This window comes from Ambystoma mexicanum, chromosome 8 (genome assembly GCF_040938575.1).
Source record: "Ambystoma mexicanum isolate Mex_15411 chromosome 8, UKY_AmexF1_1, whole genome shotgun sequence".
Taxonomy (NCBI): domain Eukaryota; kingdom Metazoa; phylum Chordata; class Amphibia; order Caudata; family Ambystomatidae; genus Ambystoma; species Ambystoma mexicanum.
In genome coordinates this window covers 997,682,937-997,704,097 of record NC_090929.1, presented here as the reverse complement: position 1 = coordinate 997,704,097, position 21,161 = coordinate 997,682,937, and the positions used below count along the sequence as shown (strand labels likewise).

Below are 21,161 nucleotides of genomic sequence, written 5' to 3'. Positions count from 1 at the left end.
AAACACCGAGCTGGAAGCGCATAGAACTGTCTTAAATGGCAGGGGAATACCCGCTAGAAATCTTAGCCATCACACTAAAGAAGCTGCCCCGGAAACATGAGTTTGCATCCCCCTACTGGGACCAAAACTGATACAATGGCACGAAATGAGAACGTTCCTAGGTGCGGATGTTCGGGTGGCCCCCACGTGGATCAGTGTAAGCACGATCCTATCGATTGGCCTCGACCACTCGCTACACCCCAATCAACACTTCATATGGCCAGGGATACATTTGTAATGGAACTCTATAATGAGCAATCCCCCATCAAATTCCAAGAAGCCAGCCAGGTTTTACAACTACAGAGGTCAGACTAGCTGCAATACCACACTCTTCTGGCAGTAATACTCTCGAAAACGACTGAGCAAACACTTAGCCAAACCGTCCGCTGGAGAGCTCGAGATGGAACAAAGCGTGACTCTTTTCGTATGACTACACACGTTCTATATCATCTGCACCCCGGACAATAATAAACAGAATCAGACACTATCGACACAATGGTCCAGTGAGTTGGAAATCCTGATAGACCTGGGGGATGTCTACTGTTTCTTTGACGCTATACCCACAACATCATACAACATCTGCAATAGAGATATCCAATTCAAACTGATCCAAAGGCTATACTACACACTGAGTAAACTACATAGAATGGGGCTTACACATACACCCTTATGCTGGAGACACTGCGGGGGACTGGGTACAATGGGGGATATCCTATCGACCTGCCGGAAGAGCAGGGTGTTCTAGGTAATGGTTCATAAACACGCTACTTGGGTTCATGAGATCACCTTGGATAGGGCCCCAGGTCCAATGCTATTTGGGGTCAGAGACGAAGAATGGCATACTGATCCAATGGCTTGAAAACTTGTTCATACTGTGCTCTTTTCAGCACGAAAAATCCTGATCCTCTATTGGAAAAGACACAGCCCCAACTAAGCGGGCCTGACTGACCCTATTAACCAGAATATGCTTGTTTGAATGCTCTGTCCTTAAACGCTGCAACAAACCCATACAGGTTGACCACTTTAGGACAATGGCAGAGACTTACCTTTAAGCTATGCTCTGTACCATACCATATATGAATTGGCACCTAATGACTGATCCATACAGGCGCTCATGTAACCACATCAATACATACATGCATATGCAAGTGTGTGGGTTTTTAGTAGTTGAGTGGGTAGGCAACCTGTTGGTGGCAGGAGAGGGGTGAGTAGAAGTGTGGGAGGCGGGGCGAAGCGGTTTTCGAGAGTAAGGGATGTACACCATGGATACTGAAATTGTCTAATTAATGCAGAAGTCTCAAGACCATACTTGAATACATGATGTCTGTGTGCCTTACCTCTCTTTGGTTCAAAATACTCAATAAAAGAGGTAAAAAAAAAAGACCATTTGTTGGATATGTTTATCTTACTTGGAGTACTTGGAAGCTTCAAAGTCCCTGCATATGAAACAGTCGGATTTTAGAGTTAAGCACAGGACAGAGACGGCTCTTCTGGACTTGCAAACACATATGTTAGGAACATTAGATGAGAGTAATACAGGAATGTTGATTTTTTCAGATTTATCTGCAGCATTTGATTTACTGGATCATCAGCGTCTGCTACAAACGATATCAGAAACAAGTAATTATTCTGAGAGTGTCTTGGAGTGGCTTAACTCCTGCCTGAGTGATAGAAGATCAAGGATTTGTTGGGGGGATGCTACTTCAGCACCTTCCCAAATAGAAGATGGTGTGCCACAGGGTGCTTGCCCGTCCCCTGCTCTTTTTATTATCTATATGAAACCTCTTTGTGACCAGATGGAGCAGATGGGTCTTTTCTTTACTAATTTTGTAAACAATATTCAGTTGGTGATGGAACAGAGTGGGAACCATGGTAAAGAAACAGAAAACCTCAACATCTTATGTAGCTTGATGAATATGTGGATGACGAAAAATGTGATGTGTTTGAACAGCTCTAAAACAGAGCTTATGATCTTCAGATCCAATCAGGCCAGGGCTAAATTAGGTCACGATTACACCAATTTTGAAGTAGAAGGCTGTCGAATTGCTGTTTCGGACAAAGTAAAAGCCCTAGGTGTCCACACGAAAGTTACTCAGGGGGCAGAGACCCATGTTAATGGAATAATAAAAAGCTCAAACTATCATCTTAAGGTAATGCGGCAGATTCAACCATTGGTGTCTCGAAAGAATTACGAAACCTTGGTGCGAGCCATCATAATGCTGAGACTGGTTTATTGTAAATCGTTGCTCAGAGGTGCTAGTAAGGAATGCATACAGAGACTACAAATAATTCAGCATAATGCCACAAGGATCATGTGCAAGATCCCTAGAAGAGAACATATAACGAAAGCACAGCAAGAAATGTATTGACTGCCAGCTGCGGCAAGGGTGAATTTTAAAATTCTTACACTAACTCGCAGATGCATACATGGAGTAGCCCTTTGTAACTTGAAACAAAAATGGATCCACTACAAACCTAGCAGATCTTTACGTTCGAGCTCTGCTCATTACCTGACAATCCCACGTGTTAGAAGAAGGAGTGAGATGGGCATCTTTTTTCCAGTGCTGGTAGCCCAGGCATGGAATACCCTACCTGTATCTTTCCGCGAGGAAGGAAAACATTCTACCTTCAGGGAACATCTGAACACCCTGGTTTTTGAGTAATCTTCTCGGTTATCTCTGTATCTTAGCTGTTATGTCTTGTCCTGACTGAAATGTCTATGTCTATATGGCGCCCTGATGAACTAAGGGCACTCCTAGGATCAATAGCACCCATTATAAAAGTGGTTAGTGCTAATAAGGTTTGTTGAGTATTCTGTATAAATGGTCAAAAATATGAGTTACAAGGAAAGGGAGTGTGAGGTGTGCTAATTGTCATTGATGGTATTTCTTTGTTTTTCTGATGCAGGTGGTGAACTTGGAGTTTGATGGAGGGGTAACTGCTGCATTTACTATGATGGCGTTCACTTATAACCTTGGGGTGAGAGAAACAAGAGTCTATGGGTCAAAGGTAGGTTACCTTTTACCTCTTCATCTTATTGATCATAAAACCATGATTCTGTTGTTTCTGCACTGTGTTGGCAAGTTCAGATGCATTCACAACTTCAAAGACCAAACACACTTTAAGTTAACATCTTAATATTACGGCATTTTCCTACAAACAAATAGGCGGAAATGCAGCTGCCCTTCATCAGTTTCAAAGGAATCCGGTAAGGCTAATGACATATTCAGAATGTTGGAGGTTAATGTGAGAGGTTATTTTGCATGGTGTAGTTGAATTGTTGGACAAGCAGGTCAGTGTACGAGATTCACATCAAAGTTCTGTTAAATGGATGCATTTCAGAAATTACTTAAATATGATGGTGAGGAAATTTGATGAATCAGACACAGTGTTTCATTCTGAATGAAAATCTAGAAATAGGCAATAAAGGACGTACTAAAGAGGACGGATAGAAAAAAAGGGCTTGCGAGGGTATCACTGCACAATCAAAAATGGAAGATTAGAGAGGATGTTTGTTTTCAGGATTGCTGGGGTTTGGACCCCCAGTTGTTGACTCCTTCGATTGGTCCATGTCTGAATCGAGATCAAGTATCTTTTTGGTTTTGGCCCTTGATTTCTGTATACATAATCAATTGCCCTAGATATCACACATTAATTCTTTTTTCTTCCTGCACTTATCGGACCTACCCTGTCTGCTGCCTTAAACCTAGCACTTACAAATTGCTGGCTGCATTACCACTGTTTGTTGCCTTTATTATTTATTTATTGTTATTTATCTGTTTATCCTCTGCTTCGCACTTTCCACCTCTCCCCCCCGTCCATGCACTTTTCCCCTGCCCCCTCTCCCATGCACTTGCGCGTTCTCAATGTCACTGGGCCTAGTAAGATCGCTGTTTTTTTCTCCCCTGCTCCCCTCCCTTGCCGCACTCTGAAACACTTGTGTACGTGCGCGATAGAAATAAAATATCAATCAATCAATCAATTTGGGGTGGGATCAAGCCTGATTTGCATATGGTCTTCCCCCTTTTGTAATGGCTTGGCAGGCGAAGAAAGATTGTCTGGAGGGTTGCCCAGGGCAATGCCAGAGGTTAAGATTAATTCCAAACTTTCCAGTCATTCCCCCTTTTGTTTTGCTACTATATTATTCTCCACATTGAACAGTGCAAATATGTTGTATCTGTGAAGGCCAACATCCTTGATTTGGTGACCTTCAGTGCATTTGAAATATTGGTGCTTTCTGACATCTGGAGCATAGAGGAGTTGTCGTATATATTCCCAAATCCTCCACACACTTCAGTGGCTTCCTGTCTGTACAAAATGACATGTGTTGGCTATGTGCATCAAACAAATGGCCATTAAAAAAAAATGTTTTAGGTTGCAATACTAAGTATTCTCTCATGTGCTGCGTTACTCATTTGGAAAGCTATTTTGGTTCCATCATTTTTGTAAAATATGAACAGAAAATTTGTTTTCTCAGGTTAGGCTGCATTGGTTACCTTTAGGACATCTTTTTCATGCAGGGTCATTTATTTGGCCTTTTGCACATTTCTCAAGACCTGCCTATTGCTTAATAATGGCTGTAGGTTTATTTACTCTGGAAGATGTGTGTAGCTCAACAGCAAGAGTCTCATTTACAGCAGAGGTGTCAATCATAAGGACTGCAGGCCGTATCAGGCCACAGAACCCCCTTCATCAGGCCCCCCATGTGTACAGTGCACATTGCATAGCCATTGCATAGAAAGAGAACAAAAGGCTTCTCTGCTGCAGTGGTTCCGTTTCTTTTATTTATTTATTTGTTTTTGAGTTCATAAATTAACTTTTACAAATACATATGATACATTTAGAACCCAAAAGTAGTGTGATAATAATGCAATACAGTGCAATACTATGCAGTAACAATAATGATAAAAGTAAGTAAAAATACAAATAAAATAAAATCATCATTACTTCCATTTAAAACTTACAATTATTTAGTTCCATTACATTCCATATCCTATCATTTCATTTAATTCCATTTCATTGTGATTGATGATAAGTTAATTTCTGTTTCACTATGTAACAATTCATGTTTCACTAATCACTAGCTTTACAATACTCAGTGGGGTAAGCCCATGGCGTGGGTGTTTCCCCTTTTTAAGAACCGTTATCACATACATTCGTACGTAGGTCGATGGTTTACAATATTTTGCGATGACTCACCTAGTATTGTTATTACTTCGATTATATTCACCTATCTATGGCCATGTCTATAGCCATGGTCAGTTCAGCATTTAAATCAGAAAATACAATTTGATCTGTGACCATAATGCAAACAATGCTATATGTACTGCGTCTGAGTCTGTATTCAGGCAATAGTGCCAGAAATGGTCTGTTTTAATGACATCATAAAGGCTGGCAAACTGTCCCAGCATGCACATATAGTTCGGCCCCAGTTTCGTACACGGTGTAAAAACGTGATGGTGGGGTTTCCAATTTTGCCGGGCCTTTACATATACAGCAAATTCTCATCGCTCTTGGAATTTTTTAATAGGCCCCCCTCATAGCGAGAAGAGGAAGTTGGTTTACTCTCAATCGTAGTATGAAAGTACGAACTTGTGTGCTAGGGCATTTTAATAAGTAGTGCTGGGGTTGCAGGTAATTATATGTAACCCCCATCAATTATGTGTAACCCCCATCACGTATGTATAGTTTGTCAGTGTTTCCAGATGGTTGTAATTTGCCTATCCAATCATGAGAAACCATTTTCTTCTTGTATATGTTTTTTAATGTAGTAAAGCTCGTACCACGTTCAAAGTCGGGCTTCCAATCAATGGAAAGGAAACACTCGTCATTAATTGATTTGTAATCACAAGTTCTTTTATTACAAGGGGTAGTTTCCGTACACTGTCCCAATAGCCCTAATAAGGGGCATTTGGGTTTATTTCTTGATTTTATATACAGAAGACCTCTATGTGTCATTACCTGAGATCGCAACCATAGGAGTGGAAGTGGAGTTCATCAATCAATCTGGTTGCACTAGCTGTCTTAACAAGAACTTCTTAAACCATTCCCTCCCCATCGAATCTTCTGCCTGGCGGGGTGTAACATATCCTAGACCCGGGGCACCTGATAGTGTTGGCATTGCTACTCTCCTCACCATCTGGGTGGCTGTTAGGGCTGCTGCTTGTTCTTTAAGGTCAACATACAATGGTTGGTAAATTTCATACCCTGCTTTCTCTATTTCTACCTGATATCATCTCACCAGAGAAGAGACCTCAGGGTTAACACAGTGAATCTGCACAAAATTGCCCCCCTCAGATTGGACAGGTTCAACAAAACTAAAGTCTGATGATGACACGCAAAGCCAGAACACTTTTACAGACATGGACCACATCCGATCTATTCACACATTTTTTTTTGGATCAAGGATAGCAGATGGATTTACCAGAGTGTCAAGCTTGAGTGATGCTAAACCGACAGCTGAAACTACTTTCCTTGTTTGGCCGGGCTTCATCTGAGCCTGCAGGTTTCCCACTTGCAGAGCCTACCATGCAGGTGCTAGACAGGCAACCAGGGCCGAAGGTGTAGAGGTAATATGATTTCCTAGGTCTTGTGCTAGGGTGGGTACGCGCTTCCCAATTAACCAGCTTGTTAGAGCTCCAGCAGATCTTTGTCTCCGTCTTTTCCGGGTCACCTTCTTTTTCTCCTTCTTACTTTTAGGCTGGTTAAGAGAGATAACGGTACAGTTTAATTGATCGGGGAATGGGTGAGCAACTCCCCTAGATGGCTCAATTGTATCGATGGCCTGCTGCCTGGTCTTTTCCCGCTTTGCCAGACGCATTTCTTTCCTGGTCATGTACAAGGTGGTGTTGGGTTTGTATCAGAAGTCAAACTTATTATACAAGATGGGCTGTTAGGCCCCGCTTTTCCAGCTGGTGGGTCTGTATTTTCATTATGATTCACAGCCAGGTTTAACGCTGCAGCTGACCCCTTCTGGCCAACCAGAGGTGAGAGTCTCTCGTCCAAAGAGGCAGTGAGGTTGCCCAGTTTTTTAAATTCGTCCCGTATGAGCCCACAGAGCTTAAGAAGAATTTTTATGGCAAAACGCAGGACCCCAGTAGATGTATTTCTGGTCTCTGTTTGATCGGCAAAACTATTGTTTTGTGTGGCACTTTGGCTTTCATCAGTCCTTGTTGTATTATGGAACACATTTGGTGATGCCAATAGCCGCTGGGACGATGCAGAGCATACAGAGGAGTTGTGTACCAATTCAGCTGTGACCACCTGGTTCGTTACCAGGCCAGCTGGTTCAACTGGTAGCTCCAAGTGTGCACTACTAGGCCCCATGGCACTTTGCAGAGTGTAACATAGGCCTAGCAGAGAATTGTTAACAATATCACTGTAGTCCGATTTAGAATTATTTGGTGTTTCAACTGCCATACTTAAGCTTCCCTCCCCCTGGTTTGTAGGGTTTTCCACTACGAGATTTGGGGTTTCTAGATATTGGTATCGCCTTTCCAGGCATATTCACCCCTCACGTGTATCCAACAAATGACCCAAGGAAAGACGCTAGTAAGATCTAGAGCTTCTGTTGATAGGGGGTGGGGTCGTAGACACAGTTCAAATGGGTTTGAGGCAGGTCTTGTGCAGGTAGCGTTACCCCCTCTACCCCCAAGCAGCAATGTTTGTATAACACAGGCTTACCATAGCGCTCACTCGCAGATGGTGTGTCAAGAAAGAAAGACTTTGCTGACGCATGGAGGAACAGGAGGTGCGGGGCTAAGGGGGGAGGCAGGTCCCAGTAGTAAAGTTCTTCCGCCTCCAATGAAGGAACCCCGGTGAACCCCTGCTGAACACAGCAGAACACTTTTGCCAGCACTTTCACTCTGCTTTCGCCTCCCAACAAGCTTTTGACGTTTCAACGTGCTGCCAGGTAATCAGTTAAAGGAACAGTAACCAGCTGAGTTACAGACACTGCTGAACACTTCTGCTAGCACTTTTGCTATGCTTTTGCCTGCCAAAGAGCTTTTGAAGCTCCAACGTGCTGCCGGGAAATCTGTTAAAAGAACAGTAACCAGATGAGTCACGGACAAGATGGAACACTTTTGCCAGCACTTTCGCTCCGCTTTCGTTCCGTTTCTATATAGTGAAAGAAACAGACACTATCACCAGCAGCTGATCATCTGCATATCATCTGGGAGTACCACATGACTAAATGTAAAAGGCCTATAAGGATGGAATGTTAAAGAAAGATATATAAGGTAGTGGTGAGCAAAAATGAAACCAACCAATTAAATACAGAGAAACAGTTGCCGTTGAACAGCTACTTTCTTCTCAGCAGAACTGGAATGGTATTCGGTTTCTGCCACTCCCCAGTAAGAATTGGGCACATTTCTGGAGAAAGCAATTGTTGTGAGCTCAAAAACATGCGCAAAAATGTCATATAAAACCTCAAAGTTGCCAGGAACATACAATTGCATGGTGGCACACCTGACACTTTGTCAATATCTGAAACAAAGATAAATCTACCATCATACTCTTACGTCCCGTCCCCTTTCCTCCATACTGTATGGGCGTCCCTTCCAAGGAACGGGAGACGGAACCTTTTTCACCAGAAAAAACCTTCTTCCCCTTTAAATTTAGAGGCGCGCGGGGGTGTGGCCCAGGGAGCATGCGCTGCCCTGACTCCACCCTCCGGCGCCACGCCTCAGTCCCCTTTTCCACGTCGACGGGAACGGGCCGAATTCACCAGCGCTCCTGGGTTTGGCTTCGGCCATGTAATTCCATGCGTGGATACCTCCGGCACATGTCGACTTCTACAGGGTTCAGCATGTGTCCATCCTGCAACGGGCTCTTCCCAAATTCTGACCCCCACGCCCTCTGCCTATGTTGCCTTGGGCCAGACCACAGTTGGCAAGCATGTTCAGTGTGTGACTCCCTGTCCTCGAAGGCACTGAAGAACAGACTAGCCAGGTGGAGGAAGCTCTTCCAGAGGTCGCCTCCAGAGGATCTCAAGGACTTTGTGAAGCATCGAACCAGGCCCAAGGTAGGGCTGATATTTTCCAGCGCACCCCGCAAGGAAGACTCCTTCCCAGGGACTCTCCCGTGTGGGAGGGACCGGCCAAGTCCTTTTACCGGCATGCACACCGAGGCTGCTGCAGCTACCGGCCTTCAGGTCGAGGGATCCTCCCGGGTGCAGTGTTGAGGGACCGGACGGTTCTTGTACTGGGTCTACACCCGAGGGGATCTGCCCTTTTACCGGCAGCATGGCTGAGGGGCTACGCCCTAACACCAGCAATACGTTAGAGGGGCTATGCCCTAATACCGGCAATACGTCCGAGGGGGCGCCTAAACGCAGCTTTACCGACCCCCAGGTTGAGGGTGTCACACCTACTGGGCCGAGGCCCGAGGAGCAGGGTAGGCCTAGTGATCCGCACGCAAGAGTCTTAGACGAGGCTGGGCCCAGTGGGCCTAGCAACACGCCGCAGGCACATGGCAGGCAGCTCGACAAAATGGCCGCCGCACCAGAACGAGGCACCCGTCCGACGCCATTCCAGGAACTCGGCGAAGAACGAGTGTCAAGGTGGGACTGGCCTCAACCAGGTATGTGGCCTACAGTCTACCCTTCATTTTCGCAGGGCAGCTTTCCTTTGTGTCCATATGGACAGGGTATGCAGCGGCTCCAGCAGCCCCCCGCTACTCTTTTGGTACCCCCTGCCACCTCTTTGGCAAGTGAGGAGGTGCTCTTCGAGTAATTCCTTGTCCTCATGAGGTCTCCTCTGATGGAGGGTATCATCAAGGACGCCATCAGGGAAGTCATTCCCGCCATGCTAGAAGCACCACAGATGCCTCCACCGGGCCCCCAGCCCCTGGTGCAGCCGCCTCCTCCGGCTCCACAACCCCCAGGTCCCGGTGCAGCCACCTCCTCCCGCTCCAAGACCCCGGTGCAGCCGGCTCCACAGCCAACTCTGCAACCTCCGCCGCCTCCTCAGCCTCCGGCTGCGGTCCCTGTAGCCCAGCCTCTGGCGCCATCTACTCCTCCTCCTCCACAGGATCCTCCAGATCCGCAGGATATGGACGAGGAGGAGGATCTGGACATGCCATCCTCAGTCAGGGCCTTCCACAAACGTCTTGCTGGCCTGGCGGAGTACGTGGGCCTCCTCCAACCCGAGGTTCAACAGCCGGCAGAGGGGGGTTCTGGCAGAAGTCTTCACGCGACGCCCCTCTGCCAACACAGAGATGCCACTACAAACCGATGTAGTCTCCCTGGCCAAGAAGGGTTGGCTCAAGCCCCACTCGGTCCAGCCAGTCAGTCGATGCCTGGACACTAAGTACAGATAGATGGAGGGGGATACACTCTTGCTTTCGACCCATCCTCAGCCACACTCCTCGGTGATGGCTGCAGCATCACTAAACTCCAAGCCTCAGTCGTCCTCGGCCTCCGCCTCTGCGGCGCTGCTAGGCAAGGAGGAGAAGGTCTTGGAGGCGTACGGCAAGAAAATCTACTCCAACGCATCCTTGCACCTCCATCACACCAACACAGATGCCATGCTGGCTGCCACTAACCAAAGGTTATGGCGGGAAATTGCGGACTTCCTCCCAGAACTCCCCCACCAAGCTCGTGGTGCATTGCCTCATGGAATCCACAGTGGCTCATATCGATACCTCAGGCCGTGCCATCTGCATTGCCACAGACATGAGGAGAACAGCCTGGCTCCGAGCAGCCAAATTGAGCCCAGATATCCAGGACTGCATTCTAGATTTACCGTTCGAAGGGGGGGGGGGGCTCTTCCACGCCTCTACGGACGAAGAGCTTGACAAATAGAACAGCAGCTCACAAACGGCAAAGTCTCTGTACATTCTTACAAAGACCACACCCAAATCGTACACCCAATCTCAGCAGCGTTCGGTAAAGGGTCGTGCATATGGAGGGTTCCGCGGCTTCCAGCAACGCAGATCCAGGCAGCCGGACCGCTCGTTGTCTCAGAACCGGTGCAAACAACAAAAAGAGGCAGGGCCTAAGGGCTTTTTCCAGTCCCCCTCCTCAGCGTCAGCCTCCGAGGGTAAGAAGGCATGACACGCCTCTTCGGGTCCACGTGTCTCCGGTGGGGAACAGGCTTACTCTCCATGCACAATTCTGGCGTCAGAATTTTGCAGACCCCTGCATCCTCTCTGTAGTATCCATGGGGTACCGCCTTCCTGTCCCAGCCTCTCCTCACAGGAAGTTCCAGCCTCCCAGTTAGGCTTTGGCTTTTACTCCAGGATTTGCGCCATTCAGAAGAAGAACCAGGCAGGCCTGAGAGTTGTGCTGGAACTTTCCACTCTCAACCTCTCCCTACCCCTGCAAAAATTCAAGATGGTTACGCCAGCTTTTATAGCAGAGACATTGGACAAGGGAGTCTGGATGGGCTCCCTGGACTTGAAGGACGCGTACCTACACGTCCCGATTTGGCAGCCCCATCGTTCTTTCCTACGGTTCAGGATCATGGGCTACCATTTTCAAAACAAAGTCCTTCCATTTGGCAGGGCCTCCACATCTACCCATACCTCGATGACTGGCTCTTCAGGGATACATCTCCGGAAGCGATTTGCCACTCTTCCCATGCACTTATGAACACACTGCACGATCTGGGCTTCTCGCTCAACCTCAAGACGTCGCAGCTGCAGCCTACGCAGAATCTAACATTCCTGGGACTCATTTAGGACACGTGCTCCGAGAGGGTCTTCCTGTCGGAGGACAAGATTTCAGCCATCAGGAGGGCCACCGCCCACTTCCTCAGCAGAGGGGTGACCTCAGCATGGTGGTACCAACATATCCTGGGTCTACTGGCAGCGGTCCTGTTAGCCGTGCCGCACACAAGACTAAGGATGAGAAGGAAACAGCTGCACTTCGCGGCCTCATGGAATTAGGAGCGGGGCTCGCAAGCCGAGATCATCAACGTTCCTCCATCTCTCCACCCGGACCTAACTTGGTGGTCCATGGACTGCAAACTACAGACGGGAAAGCATTTTCGGCCGCCCTCTCTGCAGGCCACCATCACCACAGACTCCTCGCTCGAGGGCTGGGGAGCCACCCTGGACGATCTCTCGGTCCACGGCACCTGAACTCGACAGGAACAGGAATACCACATCAATTGGTTGGAGCTGAACGCCATCTGGCTAGCGCTCAGAGCATTCCTACCACTTCTCAAGGGCAAGGTTGTCCTCATCCAGACAGACAACTCGACCACCATGTACTACGTCAACAAGCAGGGAGGCACCAGATCCCCTCCTCTGTGCAGACTGACGATCAGCATTTGGGAATGGGCCCTGGAAAACGACATTTACTGCTCGGCAGTCCACCTCCCGGGGGAATCCAACCTGGAAGCGGACAGGCTCAGCAGGCTGTGAGCGGACAATTACGAGTGGCAGCTAAATGACCTCGTTATTCAGGAGATCTTCAACAGGTGGGGTCACCCTCAAGTGGATCTCTTTGCCACCTGGCACAACAAGAGGTGTCCCAAGTTCGCATCCTGGCAAGGTCAGGGCCCCGGCTCTATGGGTGACGCATTTCACCTCCAGTGGACTGGCATGAAAGTCTATGCCTTTCCGACCCACTCCTCTGATCCAAAGGGTAATTTGCAAGATCAAGGAGTCTTATCGACTCCTCATCATTCAGATAGCTCCATCGTGGCCGGACAGGCCATGGTTTTCGGACCTACTCAGCCTCTCGGAGGTGCCCACTATACACCTTCCAACGGGACCAGCACATCTTCTGGTGCTGCAGGGGGGCAGAATCATCCACCCTGCACCAGGGAAACTAGCCCTCACAGCGTGGTACCTGAGCAGGTAACGCGTCGGCACCTTAGCCTCTCACAGGCCAATCTGGAGATCATACAGGGCGCCAGGAGCAAAGCCACCAGGGCCCAGTACAAAAGCAAATGGACCAGATTCTGCCACTGGGCAGACTCCAAGGGAATTGACCCAATGGCCTGCAATTTGGACGACATGCTCTCCTTTTTGGCACACCTCTCTCACTCGGGCGTACAGGTGGACACCTGCCGCACATACCTTGCAGTCATTGGGGCTTACAAGAACTCGGAGGAAGGCATTTTTTCCTCCTCCAACCCCATCGTCAAGAAACATCTGACAGGTCTCGCTACGCTCTACCTGCCCGTCAAGAGACTGCCCCCTGTGTGGGACCTTAACATAGTCTTGGGCGCCCTGACGCCCAAACCATTTGAGCCAATGGCGTCCGTGGACATCAGGCTGGTCACCATCAAGACAGCCTTACTAGTCGGTCTTACTTCGGCTCGCAGTGTCAGCGAGATTCAGTTGCTGGTCGCCTGTGAACCATATACCACCTTTCACAAGGACAAGGTAGTCATGCGGACGCACCCAGCATTTCTGCCCAAGGTTTCATCTGCATTTAACTTGAACGAGGAAATAGTACTTCCTACGTTCTTTCCCGATCACAAGGACGAAGCACAGAGAGTGCTGCACTGCCTGGATGTCAGGCGTGCCCTAAAATTCTACTTGGACCGGACCAAGGGCTTCCGCAGGTCGGACGCCCTGTTTGTCACTTTCAGGGGCACGAGGACAGGCTATCAGGCCTCTAAGGCTTCCATATCCCACTGGATGGTCTCTGCCATCAAAGAAGCATATGAGGGCCAGCACAAGCCGCTCCCGGCCAACATGCATGCCCACGCAGTCAGGGCCAACGCAACGGCCATCGCATTCCAGCACCATGTCCCTTAGCAAGTCATAAGCAGGGCGGCCACTTGTGCCTGTCCCTTGGCTTTCTGCAAGCATAACTGTTTGGATGCCAGCTCTAGATCTGATGCGGCTTTCGGACAGGCGGTTCTCAGGAACCTATTTGCTTAAGGAGGGTCTTCTCTCCACCCTGGGGCTACAATCAGTTGTAATCGCCCATACAGTATGGAGGAAAGGGGACTGGACGTAAGAGTAGTTATTCACCGTAGCGACTAATGTACTCTTAGTCCATAGTCCCCTTTCCTCCATACGTCCCACCAACCTCCCCCCTAATAATACTGGTGTCATTATGCATTGTTAAACCTATTGTCGATGCATCAATGGAGACTGAGGTGTGGCGCCGGAGGGCTGAGTCAGGGCAGCTCATGCTCCCTGGCCGCACCCCTGCACGCCTCTACATTTAAAGGGGAAGAACGTTTTTTCTGGTGAAAAAGGTTCTGTCTCCCGTCCCTTGGAAGGGACGCCCATACAGTATGGAGGAAAGGGGACTATGGACTAAGAGTACGTTAGTCACTACAGTGAGTAACATATAATTTATTAAACTACTAGCTATTTTTGGGTGTGTAGCACAACTTTGCTGGCACCACATCATTTGCACTATTACTTTAAAAATGTGCTTAATGAGGTTACCTTGTGTGAAAAACTCAAATCCTAAAATTACACCACCCCATTGAATTAAAGTTGCAGTTTGAGATCGAGCTATTTAAACACCTTTGTTATTTTAAGATGGTGTCATTTCTACTGACGTTTACCCTAGTGTTGCAGTAGCAGTATCAACAACTGCTTCACTGATTATGTGCCAAAAACATAGATCTGCCTATTGTGTATCCATTGTTTGTATAGGGTAGACAGTATCCTGATGACCAGACGAAATGAGTACTCATGAGTACTCTTCATCTGAATTGTTGCAATATTTCAAATGTTCCAAGAAAAATTGTCTGTTCCTATGGCTATATATCCAATTTGTGCTGTCAAATGCACCATTGTGACCAGTTTTTACCAAGTTTTTGGGAGGAAAAGCCCATGCAAGCTCTCGTGTGTGGTTTCAAACTAACTCATATTGCTTGTTCACTTGCCCTAACTGCCTGCACTAACCACTTTGAAAATCTACCATCCAACAATACTGTATATTGGTTTCTCTGTTTGAACATTGGTTGGCATCTGTGAAGAAACCTGCGGATCCTTCACTAAAACCCTGTCCAAAAGTCTCCTCCCAGGTGGCCAGGGGAAGGCAGATGCTTCCTGATCCCAACCCTGGGGTGGTGTACTGCAGGAGGATCACCTGTGTGGAGACAAGGGACAGGGTGGCAAGGAGATTCCGTGGGATGAGACACAGTATTTTTCCTCTGATAGGGAGATTCTTACCACTGTGCCAAAAGAGGGTTTGGCTTATTGTCATTTAAATATCTCTCAACCTCATATTAAATCTAAGGTTGTGAACCCTAAGGTTGTAACATCACAGCACACTATACCAATAGAAATACCCTTTTTGGTATTTTAAACTATAAATGCCCTCTTCGATCCCAAGGGTGCAATGCAAAGGATTGTGGAAATGTGGTCTTCTCTAAACTGTCTTCCTCTGTAAAAGTTAAAATCCACAGCCCCTCTGTTAAAACCATTGAAACATTTGTGTATAGGCACTTTACAAATGCTATATTGTATCATATCATTAAGGGAATTAAATCTACCCTTATAAAGAATCAAGGAGTGGAAAACCCTAACGTTGTTGAAAAGAACTACATGTCCCAGAATCCTAGAAGAACTGAGACGAGGAAGAGGGTTGAAGTGGTATGTAGGTGGTGTGGTCAGACAATTAAGCCTAGTAGCCATTGCAGGAGTCAGGTAATTGAAGCTAATGGCTCTATTGTCAAACCTTTGAGGCATAAATAACCCCAGCAGGAAAGGGAGAAGGAGCTGGAGCAGGAGTTGGAAGGCTGGCAGTAGTAGTAGTAGTAGAGGAGAAGCACAAGGCTGGCAAGTCACAAGGAAGTGGGAGCACAGAAGGCATACCGGAACGTGGAAACAGCAGATTTCACCTGCAAGCTCTGAGAGGGTCATGTGATATGTTCCCAAAACCTGTATTGCAGAGGCTGTGCAGAGGAAGATGTGCTGGAAGTGACTATGCAGGAGCCCACGGCCAGAAGCAGAAGGCTAACGAGGGCCTTGGGAGTAAAAGGAACTCCCAATTAAGGTGGCCGGGCCGGAGATACCCGTGCTGGAGAAGGGTGCGGGTCCCAAGTGAGCCAGAAGTAGTAGCAGTGGTCGAGGAGGTCGTGGAAGCAGAGCACCCGCAACCGCAGTTTCTCTAAAGCCGATGAGTGAAGCATGGCGTTCAGATTCACTCCACAAGCATTGCTGGTAACTGTAGCCAGCTCTAAAGTAACTTGCATAATGTTTAAAGCGAGTAAAAGTTGTTTGATATCTTTAAACTGTCTGTTAACAATGGAATTGTAGCACTCACGCTTTAGAGTTACAAGTGAAATCTGCATTAAAGGAAGGTCACTTACGACCAATTGTGGATACCGAAGGAAGTCTGAAGTTGTCTCTCTTAATGCTATACAGGAATACAATTCTAGTCATCACTTTAAGTTTAAAACTCTATTTCAAAGAGTGATCACATGTGCCTAATTATGTTTTCACCTTGAAGACTGAACCGTGTTTAGTATCCAGAATTGACATTCTTTATTTTTCCAAGAAGTTAAGAGTACACAATACTGAAGAGAAGATCGAGCAGTACCCAAGCCAAAGGGCGAACCGTTTACATGGTGAAACCACTCTTGTTTTTTTGTTTTTTTTAAAAACTTTCTTTGAGTGGTTCACATCTCAAGACATTCAACAATGGGGGGGCGTGGCCTAGCAGCCATTTAATAGTCTGTTCTCTGGAGTGCTCCCTGATCCAGAAAGCAGATCCGACCTAGCGCGAGCTCTCAGACCGCAAATTACAAGAAAAAAAACAGGGGACAATGCTATGAATGGAAACGGGAACAGATGCACGCATCCGCGAGCAAATACGGCGAACCTAGCGAAAGTTATGTGACTTTGATGCCGCCGACTGAAGAGGCTGGACTAGCAGCAAGATGGCGGCGAGTCCGGAACAAAGAACCCTCAGGACGCACGGACCAAACCGGTTGGGAAGAATGATGCAGCCAAGAATCAGTCGCACATTCGTATGAGCAAGCACTAATCGAGGGAGCCCATCAGAAAGACGAACGCACAGCTGCAATCAGCTGTTCATGCACCAAACCCCCACAGGACCAGGGCAGAGAAGGGCGGCCGAACGGGTGACCTGGGACGCAGCAAACAGCCCTCTGGACGAACGGGGACAACCGTGCGCTGCCGCCTGAACTTCCTAAAAGCTGCATGTGAAGTGCCCACGAATTGGGCAGAATATAATGACTACGCGCGCGGCAGCAACAGCCGGCGCACGGGCGGCTGCAGTGTAAAGTGGAACACTGCGACATATAAAGGTAGCAGGCGCGGCCACCAGGACATTAGAGGTGGCATAACACAGGCACAGAAAAGCTCCGGAAGATCGCAATAGCCGGCGCATGTTCAGAGTAAGAACATAGCACGGCTCAATAAGCACACGCACCCTTATAATAGGAATAGTGCACAGCAGGAGAAACACCCCTCCTCCAACGGGATGCATATTAATAATAAGCATGAGTGATATGCCTCAAGTAAGGGACATACTAATGCCAACAGTGTGCAGTGCACCCAGCTGGCGAGGTCTGTGTGCTGCCCCAACCAACTATAGGTGGCAACACAGAGGGACAACAGGAAATAGAAACGCCGGAGTGCTGTGAAGTATGTAAAACAGCACCTGGGGAACCCGGACCAAGAGATGGCATCGACTGGCTGCTCACTGATGACCCCAAGGAAACAGATTAAGCAGACCAAACTAAAGGTATGCAGTCTGGGAAACCTGATAATAAGAAAGTGCATACCCTGCAAATAAACTAAGCTTGAGGTGGGCGAATAAGGTAGTGGCAAGCAGAACACTCCTGGGGGGCAGCAACAAATACTGCCTGACGGAGGAGCAAAACACTACAATGAGGCAGGAATAACCTTGCATAGTGCCACCAGACAAGCGGAACTATAGCAATACCTGTCCTCCCCTAATACAACACGTTGACTCTAGAGGGGAACCTAGATACGCTGAAAGCACTGGCGCACACGCCAACTGATAGCAGGAGACGTGTACCAAGTTAGGAAAATACATGGACCAGAGGTAACTGAGCTCAGACACAAGCAGGAATTGGCGCAGTGCCAAGTGCTGGGACATAGCGAAGCACACCAGGGCAAAGGGGTCGGTGGATTGGAACAGCAGGGTACATACAAGAGCGACCCACACACAACAACCAAGCGCTTGCAACATACAAGGCCGCAGTGAACCAAACACCCGAGACGCCAAGTTGAGGACCAACACAATCACTGAACTACAAGGAGAAAACTGTAAACACAAACAGTAGAAGGACCAGACCAATGACCACCAGGGAAATGGCGCTCAAAGGAGGCAAAGGCAAGCAACCAACGATGGATCTATTTTCCAAATCTTAGCCGGCCTTGACCACAGTGGTACAGTCCACGGATACCACAACAGAAGAGATGACTGCACCAAGGGATGACCGGTAGATTCTGGCGGCCATAACGGAACTGAAAACCTTGTGGGGAGCAGCGATGGCAGACCTCAAAGCGGCGCTTGAAACCAAGACAGATGCTGTGGTGATAGAGGTCAACTTACTACGACAAGATTTAAGAGCACAAGTGGCTTAGAGAGCGCTGGCAAAACCAACACAGACGTTAGCACCGCCAATACTAAAGAAGTTCATATCTTAAAGCAACAAATGTCCAGAAGGAGAAGGAGGCCAGGACCCCACAGACTATGCGGAAAACATGCTCATTCAGGAAATAGGAGCAGGCAACCTCTCCCAGGGGTTTGCGGTTGAACGAGCGCATAGGGCCCCGATGAGAAGACCGCAACCCGGAGCACCTCCCTGATCCATAATTGCAAAGATACTGAATTATAGAGACAGGGAAAAGATCTTGGAATTTTTTCGGAAAGGAGGAACAATAACGCGTGCGGCGGCAAACATTACTGCATACCCGGATTATACCATGCAAGTACAAAGACAACGGTACAGCTACGTTGCGGTGAAAAGAAGGCTAAGGACCGCCGGGTTCAAATACATGCTTTTGTACCCTGCGAAACTTAAGATCCTACACAAAGGAAAAGCACACTTTTTTGAAACTCCGGAGGAAGTCACATGCTGGATGGACACCCAGGGATGCCGAGAATCTGGAGATGGCCAGGATCATGATGGACAGGATAAGTGATACAGCGTTATGTATGACATTGCAAGTGGTGGGAGAGATTGTAGTGAAGTGCCAGTAACAGGGGTAATTTGCGCGCTAAGACGCGTGGATGTGCACTAATTGGTAATAATGAGCAAATATGCCAGACTGGAATATAGAATTGTATAATGTAACTATGAGTACAAAGCGCTATGGACATTTGCCGATATGGGAGACACAGAGTAGATACGACCTACCCCCGATAATAGTATCTATAGAGACGCCAGTAGGGCGTTATCTCCCTGCTGTACCCAGAGTACTGGTATTAGCCACAAAACGGGCAAGATGCGGGGGCGCCTGAGATCCAGGGATGGAGCTGGGCAACAGTTGGAGTTGGGGACAATGTTGGGGCAGAGAGGAGAGGGGGATGGGAAGGGAGGGAAGTAAGGGTTTGATTGGGGCTGGGAGGAATGGGGGGAGGGAGGGAATTTGGGGAAGTAGCTAGGATAGAGAAGGGTAAAAGTTTAAAGTTTGGGAACGAGCCTACATACATGAGCGATGGACTTCAAGCAAGACCAGGAGACTTGCAAGGGGAGGAGAGGGATGATACTGGATTATAGGCGACCTTAAGAGAGTCAGGGGGCTCACTAGCTACCTAAAAAGGAATATGGTAATGATGTACATGCGCAGACAAAAAATAGATGTAGCCCTGATACAAGAAACCCACCTCACAAAAGAAAGGTTGGAGGTGATCCGGAAGAAGTGGAAGGGGACTGTCGTTGGCGCAACATACTCAGTTTACGCTAGGGGGGTGATTACCTGGATAGCACTGCATGTCCCATTCCAGTTACTACAGTCAACGGTGGAAATGGATGGGAGGATGGTTGCAATTAGGGGGCTGGTGGAAAATAAAGAATGAAGCATTACAAACACATATGCCCCAAATCAAGACCCAGCGGCATATATCAAGACCCTGTACAACAAAATGAGCGTGTATCTGGGTGGGGCAGTGATTTGGGGAGGTGATTTTAACTGCACACTAAACCCGAAGGTAGACAGGTCAGATGACAAAATAGACAGACCCACCCCGGCTGCGAGGGTGTTGCAGTTATTGCTAACAGATTTCAGGCTCAAGGATGCATGGAGGATGTGCCACCCGCAAGACAGGCAGTATTTGCATCACTCGGCCCCACAGAATCTGCACACTAGGCTGGACTACATGTTTGTCACACAGGAGCTACTGACAGAAACAGCACAGCTAGATTATAAAGCGAGGGTCCTATCAGACCACTCGCCATTGGTCCAAACATGGCACTACTGACCCTCTAGAGCAAGTACACCAACGTGGCGCCTCAGAGCTGAGCCGATAAAAGATACAATGTTCAAGGAAAATCTGAGAGAAGAAATAATAATTCACTTTGAGACAAGCACTGGCAGTGTTGAGTCAGCTGGTACGCTGTGGGAAGCCTTTAAAGTGGTAGTGAGGGGGATAGCCATAGCTAAGTCCAATGGTCTACAAGGTGGGATATTAACAGAACTACAGGAAGCGGAAAAAGAGCTAGAAGGAGCGTTGAGGAATGAGGGCGGCACCGGGGAAGATACTGAGACCATACTTAGGCTGCAACAGAAATGTGCGGGACTTTGGGAGAGACTGTGTCATCTAAATTATAAAAAGTATATAGAGAGACAACACGCTGGAGGGGATAAACCAGGGAGGGTGTTGGCATGGGTATATAAGAGTGAGACCCCCAGAGCTGCGATCAGAGCAATAGCGAAAGAGGATGGGTGTATAGTGGACACCCAAGAGGGTGTGAATCGCAAATTCTTAGAGTACTACCAACAATTGTATGGAAATGAAGGGGGAAGCGATGTTAGGGCAATAAGGGAAACATTGGAAGACATAGGCATGCCGCGAATCAGCACGGATGAGTGGAAGGAACTGGATGCCCCAAACACCCTAGAGGAATTGGAAGAGGTGGTAGTGCAGCTACCCACCAGCAAGACTCCGGGGGCCGACGGGCTCCCTAGTGAATTCTATAAAATGTATAGAAACAAGGTGCTCCCCTTGCTTAATGAGGCATATGAAACAGGGAGGT

The 21,161-nt window shown here is 47.8% G+C and overlaps 1 protein-coding gene across 4 annotated transcripts in view; it reads left to right on the top strand.

The window, feature by feature from the left end:
• The window catches only part of LOC138472640 (putative 4,5-dihydroxyphthalate dehydrogenase), a 2,792,617-nt gene that overhangs the window by 1,864,439 nt on the left and 907,017 nt on the right, over positions 1 to 21,161 (top strand). For all 4 annotated transcript variants that reach the window (XM_069610913.1, XM_069610911.1, XM_069610914.1 and 1 more), the window contains one exon: positions 2,947 to 3,048. In XM_069610913.1, the coding sequence (XP_069467014.1) occupies positions 2,947 to 3,048 (102 nt within the window). The remainder of the gene's footprint in view (positions 1 to 2,946; positions 3,049 to 21,161) is intronic.